At 39.6% G+C, this 15,746-nt stretch overlaps 1 protein-coding gene across 1 annotated transcript in view; it reads right to left on the bottom strand.

Annotated features, from left to right (window-relative positions):
- Window positions 1-15,746, bottom strand: part of AMMECR1 (AMMECR nuclear protein 1) — a 93,996-nt gene that overhangs the window by 34,913 nt on the left and 43,337 nt on the right. Inside the window, 1 exon segment of the mRNA XM_050310569.1 lies at window positions 2,585-2,695. Coding sequence (XP_050166526.1) covers window positions 2,585-2,695 — 111 coding nt within the window.

Below are 15,746 nucleotides of genomic sequence, written 5' to 3' on the forward strand. Positions count from 1 at the left end.
AGGAAACTGTGCTACTTTGAAGAAACTACACTACTGTATGCAGACAGATGTGTATGCTACACACTGCATACAATACACAACCAGAGACCACTGCTAGAAATAAAGAAAAATTCCTTCATTGTGATCCTAAGGGCTATTCAGCATATTTGTAATGAAATGATGCGTGAAGGAAGTTGTGGATATTTTGATCTCTAAGCACCGGGGCAGTTAAGAACAGTTGTTCTTCTGTGGTGTTTTACTCACTGAAAGCTGGGCCACAATTCCACAGAAGGTGCTGAAAAAGATAAGAATGAACTAGACAAACACCCTGGTTCTGTTTATCCATGCTGTATCTTCAAAATAACCAAAGAAAAGTGCTTCCCAGTGTCAAAGGAAAATAAAGGCAGCAAAATATCTGGCTGTATCCTCAACTGAAAATTTTGGCCAAGTTCCACTTTCTGAAGTAGAAGTCCATTCTCATTCTACCTACTTTGTTGATTAATTTCTGCCTTGAAGAAGTTTTCCTCTTTCAGGAATGTTCAGGAGCCTGTTGCCCACACACTCCTGGATCAAGCTATAATGTCCTAGTTTCTGATCCCTCCTAAGGAGGCCTGTCAAGCTCCAAACTCTGAAAGCTCCCAGATGTTCCAGAGGTGCTCCTGTTATTCCTGAAATGCTCTGTGGCTGAAACAACCAACATCATGAAGGAAGCTGATCACAGGTAAGCCTCTCTTTCATTTTTAAAATAATGACTGATAGAAGGGAACACTTTTTTCATACTTTCAGATACGAACTTTACATTTCAGTGGTCATATGTGAAGCTTGGTTGTTTGCTTTTGTTTAAAAAAACAACAGGGAATGTTTTGGGTGCCACAAACAAAAGAGGTTCCCCATAAAAGGTAATGAAATCTAATATGCCACTGAATATAGTACTGAATTTTAAAACAACCTATGTTCTCATGAAGGTTTTTTGAAAAACAGGTTGGTATATAGTTCCATTTTTTTCTCATCTTGAAAGTTACCAAACTGTACCCTGCACAGCCTAGGACAGATAAACTCCCACAGCACGTGGCCATCCTTTAAATACGGCACTGAAAATATTTCCCTTCCCTTTAATTTCTATCACTTTTCATGTATTTTGAATTCAGCTTTCAGAGTTAGAAAGCAGTGACAGGAATCTTAGGAGCATTTTTAAAGGTATTTAAGAGTGCAGCCCTGTCTGAATTGTGAGAATGGAAAGGTCTATGAGAAACGAAGACTATTTTTTTGGCTATCACCTTCTTCCTAGTCTTAGGGGGGAAATTTTCTGTACAAGCTCATTGTTCTTGAGCAGGCACTGTAAAGCATACACCTAAATGAAACGCTCCTCAGTGCAGGGGGCAAGTTGTCTTTCATCCAGTCTGGCTCACTAGTGGTTATGATTTTAAGACTTTTAACCCTCAGCAAAGAAACTGCTTTGAATTTTATTAAAAGGTTCTTCTCACTGACTGTTTTGATTGCTGAGGTTTTAAAGGACACAAGCAGAAACATTCCAGACACATAATAAATAAACTGAACACAATAAAGGTAACTAGGTCTTTCAGAAGTCTGCAAGGACTTCAGGAGATGAGCAGTTGATTTCTTCAAGCTGAGCAGAGAAGCATGAAATGAACTTCAAGTCGCAACTAACTAGGGAGACAAGTAAGAAAGAACATGTCCCATTTTAATATTACTTAATACTAGGATTGAGAAGGCATTTTAACAGCAAAGAGGAAGATCCTGTAATGGAGGAAAGCCTCAAATCTAGAGTGATCTGGAAGCACTAATTATTTTAAGTGATGGCAATTTTAGAGGTCTACACATGCCAGAATGTAGCTTCTATTTTAAAGCACTATGAAGTCTATTTTAACTGAGAGGAACAAAATTCCATTGATTCTTTAGAGAATAAACTTAAGAAAACTCTTAGAAAAACACGAGTAGAAAGCTTGCTACTAGCTCTAGTGATAAACTTATTAGTTTTCACTCTATGCAAAGGAAATGGAACAATATTAAGGTGAATGAATTTAGGTGTAGATCAAAAAATGAAGGATTATGCTGCCAGGGAGTGAAGGATTATCATCACTTACCTCCCTCATCCAGAAGCTTCCCACTCAGGGGCTGGGATGTATCTGAAGAGTAACATGTAATGGAAATTTGTAGCATTAAATTAACTGCAGCTGATTGGAAGCACCTGATGGAGAAGAGGTGAGAATACCTGCTGTTTTAGAAGCGTGAATAGGATAATCCCCAAATCTGACTTTCTGGTCTTCTGCCCTGACATTAACTATTAAGGTTAAAATTTGTCTGAACACTGGAAAAAATACTATAATAGTCAGTTACAATAAGTTACTAGAGAGTAGTTTCCAGACCAATAAAAAGAAAATAGGCTCAACTTCTGGTTTTTAACTGAAAGCATAGCCTCATGGCACCAGCACTCAATAAGCAGGCAGTACACTCAGCATCAAAAGGACACCCAGGTTTTCGTTGATCAGTACACAACACAGCCGGGAAACCCAAAGCACACCTATCATCTCCTCAACAGACTAGTTAAGTACGTAAGTCAAGGCTCCAGAAAACAAAATCTTACCTAGTAAGTGTGTACTCCCTGAGTCCTGAATGCAGGTTCATGGCGGAAAAAGTACCTATGCATCCACGCAATCGCTTATCCCGACCGATCTTCCACGTTACAAACAGTGGGCTGTTCGAGGGAGGAAAAGAGAGACATGATCACAGGAGCAATTTTGACAGTTGGTGTGAAATTTCAGCAAGTGCCCTTCCATTGCAGGCAACGGGGTGGGGGGAGGCAAATCTCTAGAACAACTCTATTATATCACGTGATATAATAGAAAATAAGATTACCGGAATAGTTTATGGACAGAACGAAATCCCTTGGTAATGGATCTGATATGCTGAGTGTCCCTCACTGTTACCCATTAACCTTCTCCTGTGAATGGGAAAAGCCTTGTCTTAGAGACCTGTACATAAGGAACCCTTTATGGAAGGGAAAAATACCCCTGTCACACCATCCCTCCTCCTGAACACAAATACTTTCGGGCCTTAATGCTGCTGGTAAGAAACAGAAATCCTTGGAAGACAACAAAAGTTAGGAACACTTTCTAAAGAACTGCCTGAGGAAAGGGTATTTTCTCCATGAATGCCAAGTCAGTATTTAAAAATTTCAAAAATGACCAGGAATGGAGCAAAATCTCTTAGTAAGTTGAACATGTCTCAGTTATAATTCTTGATGTGAAGAGTACAGCAAGGTGCATCTCCGACATTCCGGCACCTGTGACCACCACACACACACCTGAGGATGCACTGCTGACTTGTGGCCAAAGCCACTTGATCAGGCACTGCTCTTCAGCATCATACACATACACAAACCCTTCTGGTTTTCTTCATAGCTGATTCCTGCCCAGTCTCATCACTACAGGCCACAGCCATCGCTAAGAAGACCAAGAGGTCTAACACGAGGTAATTAACCTCAGGCTGGCACCTGAGAAGCAGCAGACAAAGCAAACACAAATATCACAGGTGCCTTTAAGAAAGGGAGCAGATACAGAAGCATAGATGGAGTAAATTCACAAATTCACAAAAGTCGAGTTGGCTGCATCGAAAAGTAAGATTCATCTTCTGTTACAGCTATCAGCTGCACCTGATGAGTACATTTACAACAGTCCACTGTTAGATTAACAGTGCTGCATGGAAAGACAGCCTTTTAATTTCCTGTCTTGTCTGACTCTTCATCGGAAGGATCTGCTTTGTGAAACAGAACCTCCCTCTCTAGCTATGCTGAGATTTTAAAAACATATTAAGGCCAGGAGCTTTATTATATGAGTAGATCAGTCACTGCACAATTGCACAGCATAACAGAGCTGCCTGAAACTGTCCTGGGGTACATACACAGGCATGTGTGCAGTGCTGGACTCTCAAGAAAGAGCCCATATCCCTTTTCTCCTTCCATTCCATTGATATTCATCATATGATAGTAGAAAAAATGCCTCTCAGTCCCTACAGCACCAAAGCAGCTGCATCCAGTCCTCTCCTAACCTTCTAAAACCTGTTGCTATCACCTGCTGGTACAGCAACTTCCTCCTTACTCAATTATGCTGGACAAGTTCCCTTCTGTCAATGATGGTGAATAAAAGAGGAAGCTGAAGTCATAGTTTTCTTTTGGATTTCCTTTTATTTCTTTTTGACTGCCACCCTCCTCCCTATTTTAAAGTTGTTTAATAAATACTGAAGAGCATAAAGGCAGAAGGGCCCATTACCTAACATTCAGCAGAATGTGGGTTATTACATTATTCTCAAAAGTGGCATTTTAATACCATTTTAAAGAAAATGTATCCCAGTTGCCCTTAATGGCATCAACAAAATTATTAGATGGCAATGGCACTGAGGACACTCACTCCCCTTGCATGGAAACAAGCATGAATAAGATTCAAACTGGACTTTAGGATTATTCTCTTGACCTTTACCTTTGGATTATGAGATTTGTTAGCTGTAATACACTTAGTGGAAGGCTGTAATTCAGGGAAACATACACACATTTACTTTCTTGTCAAAACTGAATTCCTTCTAGGATGCAGCATTGCTGCTGCTTTAAAAGGACAACAGAAGACCAGAGACCAGCACTGAATGTCAAACAGTACTGAAACATCTGCATATACTTTGAAGGTCCATGTCAGTGAGTACCAACAGAAAACATAAAGGTTATATGCATACACTTTTGTAACAGTGGTAGCAGGAGTATAAACATCCTGTTCAGACTAAGTTGGGTAAATGAACTGCCACTGGTAGCCATACATTCCATACACCAAAAACTCTTGACTGAAGATGTTTTCCAACCTTTCCACTTCTATATTGCTCCCCAGGAGCCACTAAAGGTATCAGCATGTCTACACAGAAGATCTAAGCCTACTGAACAGAATTCCTTAATTACCATCACAGATGTCTTCAAAGGGTGATGTGGACCAAAGGTTCAGAACAGTCACTGACTTACATCTTCAAGAAATAAGGCTGAAAGGGACCTGCCCCTGCTATCAGGGCTCCTACTATCGTAAGGAATTATTACATAATTCTGTTCATAAGTGATCCACATTCTACATGTGAAAAGTAGAAATAATGGGAACAAAGCCCCCAAACCAAAAAATTATAAAAGTTGCCTTAAAACCTTGCTGAAGTTCAGAATCCCTGGAACCATTTTTATTTCCTGCCGAAATGGTTTCCCAGTCAGCTTTGTACCTAGCTACTCTTGTGCCAACATTGTCCTTCAGTTTAAGTAGTTCTTTCCCTTCCAGGTTATTATTCCCGAAGTATTTATAGAAAGAATTGAAGCCTCTTCAGGCTTCACTTTGCTGAGCTGAATGGGTTGTACCCAGTCAGTTTGCACTCAAAGGGGACCTTTCCATTCTGACCATCACATCTCATCTCTACACTTTTTTGAGTTTACATTTTCCTTTTTGAACATCCACGTCCAGAACTGCAGGCAGAATTACACAGGAGGGTCTTGCACCTGCATTGGCAGTTCCATCCTTGAACCAGAAACACTGGCATTTTATTTAGTATTCTTACAGCCTAATGCCTTTACAGAGCATTTCTAGGCTTAAACTAAACAAAGACCACAGGAAACCTGCTCACAGAACCTAGACAAGCTATGCAGAGAAACAGAGAAAAGAATCTTTTTCTTTCTAGTGATGCTCTTTTACTCTTTACTGGCATCCTTGGTTTCAGCTGCTTGCCTATCTTCCTCAAGCCCGCAATGCTTTTCTTGTTTGAAAGCCAGTAACACACAAATAAACTTGATATCTAACTTAACTGCAAATCTGAGGCTAAGGTGCCAAACTCCACAGATACTGATGTCAAAAGCAGATAAAGAAATTGGTGCATTTTCAACTTGACAAAGAAAAGTTCTTATTTCCATCTGATTTTCTTAAAATAAAAAGGAGGGGGTTTTTTGAGCAACACATTGTTAGACCTAAAAATATTTCGTAAAAAGCAGAAGGGACAGCAGATGTGATGCTGGGAGTCCCTGCTCCCCAACATCCTGCTCCTGTACATCCCAACGATGTACAGGATGATGGTCTGCTGGAGATCAGTCCTTTTTTGTCTAAAGAAGTTTGAACCCACATATCTCACAAGAGTCAACGAGCCTGTTGGGCTGGAGTGCTCTCACCTTTCTGAGTGGTTCTATCTTGATGTAATCAGAAAGCTGCAGGGGGGTTTGCTGTTGCTTGTTAGTTTAATTAATAAAATAAAATCATGAAACCAGATGTTGCACTTCTCTGGGAGGTGCTCTAACAACCAGCTTCAAGTAGTTCTCTTACTCAGTTTAGGATAAAACACAAAAGCATAACAGTTCTGAGCTTGGGAGGAAGCTCTCTTGAACCAACAGACTCAAAACCTTATCTGATGGGTTATAATGCTTCTCTTTGTGGTATCAGGAACCCAGGAGCCACACCTGCTGCTGACAGTGTAACAACAGCTGATCAGATAGATTTTTTTCCTACTTTCAGTTGCAAAACTGAATTAAAGAGAGTTGAAACACAGTTAAGAGTTTAAACTGAAATTGCTTCCTTACAGACAAGTGCAGTCATCAAAGGGTGCATAGGTAAATAGCTTGTCTCCTTGTAATTAAAATACATGAGTGTATCCAACACCCTAAACACTGGCCTTAAATGCCAGAAAATGTGTAGCTGAGGCCCAGGCGCACAGATCACCCAACCAGTGCTGCCCACATGTCACTCCAGCTACTATCGCACTATTTTCATTAATGAAGAAACTAGGACAGCCTCATACTTTATTTGAGCATTAATCTGCTACAACTCTGGGAGAATTGGAGCACTTCACATGCAGGTCACAATGTATAAAGCTATAGAGAAGCTGAAAGCAAGTATCAAAACAGTCTTTCCCACAGCATGCTTACTAGTGCCCTAAGCACACTTGATGATGTTTAACAACCAAAATCTCCTAAACCAATTACTGACCTGCTTGCTATATGTTACTGAAAATATTTAGACTGAAAGCAGAAGTGTGCAAGCTATTTCAGAAATCAGTCAGCGTGCCAATAACTTCCACTGACATCATGCAGAATGCACTGTTAAATATAAAGCACTACCGGATACAAGCTGCCTCCTATTTACCAAAAAAAGGGAAGAGATTCTTTAAGTTGGGGTGTGGGGGAGAAAGCAAGAGCTATGAATACACTGAAAGAGAAAAGGGAGCAAGGTGGGAAGAACAGGGAAGAGGACGGGCAACAGATCAAGAATATTCCTCTACTTTTATAAAACTTGAGTGAGATATTTTTTTTGTTTCATTTGAAGACTTCAAAAATAATATAAAAACTTGAAGAACTTTGAAATGAAAAGGATTAAACTTGATGAACTGAACGGTACAATGATATTTAGATAGATATTTTAATTAATAGTTATTTAACCACTATCCTTTACAACCAGAGAAGGGAAGAAAAGCCTCTGCAACCCTGATGTTACTTGACACCCAGGCTGTAGGATCTGACACTTTCAAAAGCAGCACACTCCCCCCTTTGTGAGACCAGAGTGCTTCCACTTCAGCTCTGAGGATTTCCAAGCTTCCACACACCCAGAAAGCACCCAGAATAAGCAAAGTTGCACTGGCAGTGTTTTCCTTTTTGTTTTACACAACTGAACAAGCTACTGTTCCAAGTTCTAGAGATTCTAACATTTACATTCTTTAAATTAAAGCTTACTCTGCCTTATTTGGGATCATGCTACACTTTCTAATAATGCTAAACCTTGACCTAATGATGTTTCCAACTAGAAGCATCTGGAGGAAAAGAAATGTAAAGTTTATCATGAGAACACTACGCTGGGATCCCTCATGTATGCAATGCCAGGCACGTTCAAAAAGCAGCCTCCCTGCTGACTGATGCACTCCAAACTTTGGGACACTCCAGGCTGTGGCATTCCCAGTGGTCACAATTCAGTGAGCTAATTCACATTCCTCTATATAAGGAGGAATCTGCCCAGACGCTCTGAGGCACAGGAGGTGGGCAGGGATGTTGAAAGGAACCAGTCTGTGGTGAAAGGGGAAACTTGAGGGATGATCTCATGGAGCTGGTCAACAACAATGAAAGTCTGGTGAGTGTCTTTCTACAACAGCCATCATACAAGTACACAGTGTGGTATGAGGACATTTTAACAGATATATTCTGGAAAAAGTCTGGTAAGACACAAGAAAGTCCAGAGTCCATGAATCTCCAAGGAAGAATAAGGGTGAAGAGCAATAGCCCTCCATCCACATTTATAATAATATATCATTTATATATGATAAATGTAGACAACAAATATATAAGATTTTCTGGAAGACAAGAGAAGCAAAAAAGGAAGAAGTCAGTAGCTTCTCACAGGAGCTCCAAGCTTCTTCTTCAAAGGAAATGGGCACAAGTGCAAAAAAGACCAACAATTACAGCAATAGATCCACTAAGCACAATGAAGGCAATCAATGTGCAACATGACACAGGATTATTAATGAGTATAAAGGGAAAAAATGCTATCATTTATGAGAAGAAAGAGAAAGACAAGGAAATTGTTGGCCAGCTACTTAGCTCAGAGACTATGGGGAACATCTGGCAACAGAAGATGTTAAGAAACCCAAACTGTGAAGTGTTCAATTTAAAAAATCCTAATGCTAAGAAACACGAATGCTGGGACTGACTGCCTGGGAAGATGTACAGCTGCCATCACCAGTGGGGGTGAAACGTGCTGAGATTCTTAAAAACAGTCTATGCTGCACCACACCTTCAACACGTTTAGTCAGAGAAGAAGGTTCATTAATGCCAACGCGTGGTAATCCAAAAACAATCACTCCAACCTACTGCCTTCAGAGGCTGGAAGTAAGATCTGCAATTTTTGAGTTAAAATACCATACAATTACTGAAAATGTTATTAATTACTTCTGAGGGTGCAGCATATTCTTTCAGTCACTCTCAGGACTAGATGATCAAATGAGCAACTCCTCCAACTTCTCTATTTCAGAAACAAACATTCAGAGATTTGTCATTGGGTATAACACACTTAGTATATTCGGTGGCTTTCCTGAAATCATCACATGCCCTAGAGAGATCAGCCTCAAACCTGAGCTGCTAGGTGCGAATTTGTTGGCAAGTTCTGCTTATCTAAGCAGCTAATCTTAAGGAAGGTCAGAAAGCAGCTACTATTTTAAGAATACCTAGTTTAAATAACAGTATAATCAGGGTTAAAAATAAAAGGACGGTTGACTGGTAGGTCATTTTCTGAAGTGAATCTACAACACCTTAATTAAGATCACACTCAAAATTCCTTTTAAAAACGGACATAAATTCACAAATACAGCCAAATGATGCATCTGCTTCTTCAGCTGCAGCAGAGCTGCTGTTCTATTGTACTGTATTAGCAGAGCTCAGGCAGTACAGGCAGCGTTCCAGAAAAGAGAAGGTACAAGTAACAATTTTTAAGGGGACAACAAGAAGTTTGAGGTATGCTCAGACAGTACCGACAAAACTGTCAAAACAAACGACAAAGAGTTGTTGTTTTGTACCTTCTACCTCCAACTCTCAAAAGACAATCAATCAACTTCACGAAACAAATCGAGTTTCGATGACATATGTTCCGAAGTTTGCTGCTCACTTTGCTAAAATAAATATTGACATGTAACAAAACACAGAACGCCTCAGAAATCACACACGTTGGGGATGTAGGCTTCTTTAGCGTCGCTAAAAAAAGATTTGAATATTTACAGTTCCTCAGAGGCACTCTCAAGAAACAACACTCAAAATCATTAGATTCTCCATAGAGATGTTTTTCAGGGCAGTACAGGTGGCAAAGTAAAAGCATTTAGGCTGCAGCACTACAGGTCACAATGCACCTGGAAATTCCTCAGGATTGCACCTTCCTTACAGGTGAATTAATTACTCACTTCGTTGCTCAGGGTTACTGATGAAATTTTAGGCCTATTTATCTCAGTTTTAAAGAGAAGATACTTGAATTTTTCTCTCAACTGGAATGTTTCTTCCCCAAATTACAACTTCAACCGGGTATAAATGGAGTCTGTACAATGGACTGATGTGTCCCAGCACCTGCACAGACACACAGCTGGCTATGCACACACCAACCAACAGAACATACCAGTTCAGCAGCTCAAACTGCTTCAAACCACAGCCACAGCTCCTGTCTACCACAAACTCCAAGTCATCAAGTTGTTTTATAACTTAATCAGCAGGTTTCAGGTTTATACAACTGGATAGGTGCTAAATCATTAAGTTAATTGAAGTCATCTAGAACTGAGTATCTTCAGAGCATCAACCCCTGGAGTTGTACGTTAGTCACTAAAGCCACCTGCATCTCCAAGGTATTAAGATCAAGCTGAAGTAAGGATCCAACACAGATCCTATGCAGTTAGGCCAGACAGAATATAGGCATGGCTCTGTTTCTTATTTCTAACCCATTCAGCTGTGAAGAAAGCTTTCCAAGTATGACCCAAGAATTAGCCAATGCAGTATCACAAGGTTATTCCAGCACCTTGGCTGTAGATCTTAGCAACAGCAGTGTTAGCACAGCCTTTATGTTTACTATTTCTTGTCAGAATCATCCATGCAACGGGGAAACCATTAGTCATTTCAAACTGAAAATACTCTCTGCAGTGAGGAAGAACAGTGGCATGAAGCCGTCACCCACACAGAACAGGGAGGGGAGGACACGATTTGAGAGTAGATAAGAGGAAGAAAAAAGCAAGGAGAAACAAAATGTAAAAATTCATAACTCCTTCAAAAACTGTGGAAGTGAAGGAACAGTGGGGAAAGAGAAGAGTTTTTCACCGTCCTCTGAATGCCAAGTAGAAGGTGTCTGTTAGTCTTTAATAATAAAAGCTATCAAGGATGAATGGAACTACCAGAATGAGACAAGGGGTTGCATTCTCCTTAAGACACAGCACTTGTGAAGCCAAGGCTCCTCAGCAGAGTATTATCACAGTATTTTCTGTGATCATGCACACCATGATCCCTTGCTCTTCCATATTTACCTCTGACTTTAGTCAGTTTAGCCTTCTATCTTGTAAACTTCTGCTAATCCTATCCAAGTCCTGACCAGCAGGGTAAACACAGAAACCTGCTCCTCAAAACCAACCAACCATCTCTGTTTCAACACCATCAATTACTGAAGACAAGAAACTACCGGTTTTGCTGCTTTAAAAAGGCTCATTGTTTTATACATAATTCTTTTTGTTAAAGGTGCCTACAAATCTCTCAGCACAGGTCTAGAGGGAGCAACACAGCTTGAAGACAGACATCCCTCAGCTACTTCAGGCCAGCGTGTTTATCTGAGCAGCACAGGGCCAGGTGTGTGAGAGCAGATAGGATGGCTCTGCACTTGGCCTAGACAATTGTGGCTCTCAACAAGCACTGGATGAGGAATTGCTGAACTGTACACTGCTCTGTGACAGAGCCACAAGCACATAACCCTCCCCTGATCAGCACTGCCAGCCTGGCACAATTGGAGATGGGGCAAGGTGTTGCAGAGTTAAGTGTGTGCTCCTGTCCCCATCACACCCTGAACTCAGGACACTTCCAAGTTAATTCTTCTGCCCACTGTGCTCCTTTCTGTATTTCATGTGTTTATCCTTTGTTTCTATTCCTCAAAACCTTTCCATCTCCTCTTCCTTTTCTGTCCTCCCTCTACCTTTCTCACACTTTATCTGCCTTCGCAACCAACTTGTAAAAAAGGGGAGGAGAAAAAAATAATGTAATATTCAAGTTATTGCAATCCACATGCCCATTACAAGCCAGTGAGGGTTGAATAATTTCTCCCTAAATGAATCTCTATTTGCTTTCATAAAGTCTGGAATAGTCATTTTGATTAAAATGTTTGGAGAATTCAGCATTTCCCAAAAAATGACAAAAATTATGAAAAAGTGGATTTTGAAATGCAAAGTTTAAAGTTTTTTGGAACTTCTCTTATCATAATAATGCTTAATCTTTCAAGACAGTACACACGCTTGTTAAATGCATCCAGAGTAAGGACTGTAACTCCAGAATAAAATTCTGCCCTAATGTCAAAAGCACCCAAGAACAAGTGTCATTATATTGTAGGTTATTAAGACACTATAATTTGTAACATTTAATAAAATTATATAACAATATATATTTACATTATAAAACTCTTCACATTTATGCTCTGACCTACTTAAGCAATTCTTTTTCCCCAGTTGCACAATTATGAACCAGAGCAGAAAAATCAGACTTTATGAAGTTAATAAATCAATTCAGTGTCATTACAAATTGCTAATGTTATTACTTCAGAATATGCAGTCACCTGATTATGACTTTCTGTTGGGCATATTTAAATGTTCTGAACAAATACACTTTTGTTTTCCTGATACCTCTGCTATTAGTCATCCATTAGAATTCTTCTAATCAAATCAAACTAACTTCAGATTATACATTGAAACTAGTGGTTTGTTAACAAAAACTGTTCACAAAGCAAAGCTGGTATTTTCTCCTTTGATATTTTTACCTTTCTCATTCCCCAGAAGACATGACTCTATTTTATGTCCCCTTTGGTAGCTGTCCACTGAAACACCAGGAAAATACTGCATTTGAGCCAATAAAGAATTTGCATCGAGTAACTTTGGCTGCACTTTAAGTGTTTTGAAGCAGACAGGTCCCACCCAAAGTCACCTCCACACCCAACTTTCAAAGAAAGAGAGCAACTTCAAACCACGTGCGGCTCCCATATCTAAAAATGAGCTCAAAACACATGCAGGCCATGCCCAAATGTAGCCACATCACTAAACTAACAAGCCTTCAAATTCACAAGGACTGGCCCTACTTATCATCCCAAAGCAACACTATAGAATCTCCTCCTGGGGAGGAGCAAGTAGTAGTCCTGAATTAGAGATAGCCATGTTAAAGAAAACCACCTCAAAGGGTGCAATATAATCACCCTAAAAGCATCTAATTGGAAGCTTTGCAAGTCAAAGTTGAAACAATTTCAATACCATCAAAGATCTCATGTCTAGTTTATGAACATTCTGGGTACAAACTGGAATTGAGACAAAATATCTCCAGTGAAAGTACTTTCCTTTGAATAGTAATTTTTTTGCAACTAATATTTTGAAAGGATTCAGCAGAATCCTTTCCTAAAATTCCATGAATGCATCCAAACCAAAAATGTTTTAAGAACATCACATCCAAAATGTTTTAGAAAGCTGTATAAGGTCCCCAGATCTTCTACCCGTAAAAGAACAGTGAAGAGAGTGTTAAAGGGATGTGATAAGAACAGCTGCAGCTCCTAGATTTTTCTGTCCTTAGAAGTCACTAGCAAGAATGCAGCAAACATTAGTTTTGAGGTGCTGGCATAATGTTTCCCCTTCTATCAGCAGCAGAATGACTCAGGCATAAAATTAGTTTTGAAATTTGATAGAGGAAAAAGTATTCTCCACAGGCACTAAAAGTCTGGAAGCTTTGTGCCACAGCATCATTTCCATTCTTTGAAGAGAGCAAACAATTCCACCTTCACAAGTAGCTGCTGCATATTTACTACAAACCAAGAGCCAGAGAATATTGTTTTGCATAGATTTCAGTCAGCAGCTTAAACTACTCCTACCTTTAGAGTCTACACATACTACCTTAAAAGAGAGTCTGTTCTCATTGCCAATGAAGATACTGAATTTTTCCTTCTGATTATTTGCCCGTTTTACCCAAACTGCCTGTGACCATTAGCCATGGGGATGTTGGATTTTTATAAAGTGTTTTTTTTTTTTTTTTGTTCTGCTGTAATATTACCTGAAGCAGTAAGTCAAGCCATCAGGAGTTGCAATTATTAAAAGGTCACACCAAATTTTATTAGAACTGTAACTGGGATTCTCCTGCTACAGACGAATCATAACTTATTTTTTAATGAATTAGACATTCTTTCAAAATATCAGATCAATGAGTAGAAGCAGGCAATGCAGTGTTTGCAATTTGTTCTGGAAAATAACTCTGTTAATTAAGTTCAGACACTTTACACTACAAGACACTAGGCATACAGTCATAAAGGCATCCATTTGGACCTTTAAAATGCTTTCTGTTAGTTGCCAAATGCACGGTGCATGCTGAGACACAAGCACCTAAGGGCACAACATAAACAGATGAACAAAAAATTTATGCCAATAATTTATAATTTGCCAAGCCTGTGAGAAATGAGCACACAGGAGTTCTCTGCTTAAGTGGAACTTAGTTCAAAGGAATGAGAAATATTTAAAGAAACCTAAGGAAAAAAGAACTGGAACTACACAGGATTTTTTAATAGCAGTAATATGTTACAAAACTTATATGCCAAGCTATTCGCTGACAGGAGAGGCTGCAATTCAGCCAAACATCCAAAATTATTCCTTTAAACAATCACTGCTTCTTCTCATTTTAAACTACATGTTCTAAACGTCCACTGCATAACAATAGCTTGCAAGAGACTTGAAACACTAGCAACCATTCAACAAGATACATTAGAGTACACTTTCAAATTTTTAGAATTTTAGAAATGCTTAACTTTGAAAATCTAGAAAACATTCAATTATTTTCGAAGTGCTTAAAAAGCTCATGATAATGTTGCAAGAGGAGCCATAAAACAAGCCTCAGCAGAATGTGAATTTACTCTCTAATTCAGACTTCACTAACTCAACAGCTGGAATAAATTAATCTTTTGGATCACCAGAATTACTATTAAATCAATGCACTCTAGACTGCACTATTTGTATAGAACTCAGCCATGTAATTTAACCAGTGAGACAAGGGTTCAAAGACAGACTAAATACAGTGCTGGAATTTGAACCAAATAGAATTTATATTTTTGATACAGGAAAGACAATAGACAGCACTTTTAAGATAGATAAAGATGATTCAAAATCACAGAGTTTTCAATGGTTTGAAAGCAATGTCTGCTGTGCACACTGGATGCCTGTGAGACAGACACCTGTCAGTCAGCACAGCTACAGAACACAATGATATCATGCCTTCAAATGAACTCCATGATCTCTCATTGTCTTCCCACCCCTTAAATAACAAATGACTGCATTGAGGGTTGAGTAACAGTGAAATTCAGAGTTCCTGATTAAATAAAAACAGCCTCACCCAACCTCCCATCCCCTGACAGCCTCCTCTCTTGTTCAACAAACATTTGTGACTGGGGAACCAATCTGGTTAAAAGTCTCTCTCTCCTTTTTGCCGGTTTAATGTAGACCAAGTTTGATTCTCTGCTCTGTCTCACTGTGCACACACAGGGACATCAGCTCAAAAAGCAGAGGTAAAAAGTGCAGTGAGAAAGGGCAAGGATGATCACTGCTTATATCTGCCCTCACAAGAAGAACCAACACGTAGTGCTGCTTAAACAACAAGGAACAGCAGTAAGAGTATTAAAGAAAGGTCATTACTTTCATTAGAACAGTCTATACTGCTGGAAAAAGCAGAGGAGCTTTCAGACTCATTGCTGCTTTAGCAGATTAGGCAAAGCACAGGACAGAAGAAAACTGCTCCTGAGGTAAAATAACCATGCTAACCTTGAACAAGAACACTCAGCACTTGGGCAACAGAGAAGTGTGTTAGACAGGCCAGATGATTGGCCACTGGTCCCTCTGGAAGAGGAACACACTGCAGGCAGTGACACAGGGATGCACTAACACAGAGCCAGCATATCTGGTTCAGGCCCCACTGTCAGAAGGCAGCAGACAAGCCTTAGTTACTCTCAGCCATCAAGATAACA

The sequence above is a fragment of the Myiozetetes cayanensis genome, unplaced genomic scaffold (genome assembly GCF_022539395.1).
Source record: "Myiozetetes cayanensis isolate MyiCay16 unplaced genomic scaffold, myiCay2020 scf15, whole genome shotgun sequence".
Taxonomy (NCBI): domain Eukaryota; kingdom Metazoa; phylum Chordata; class Aves; order Passeriformes; family Tyrannidae; genus Myiozetetes; species Myiozetetes cayanensis.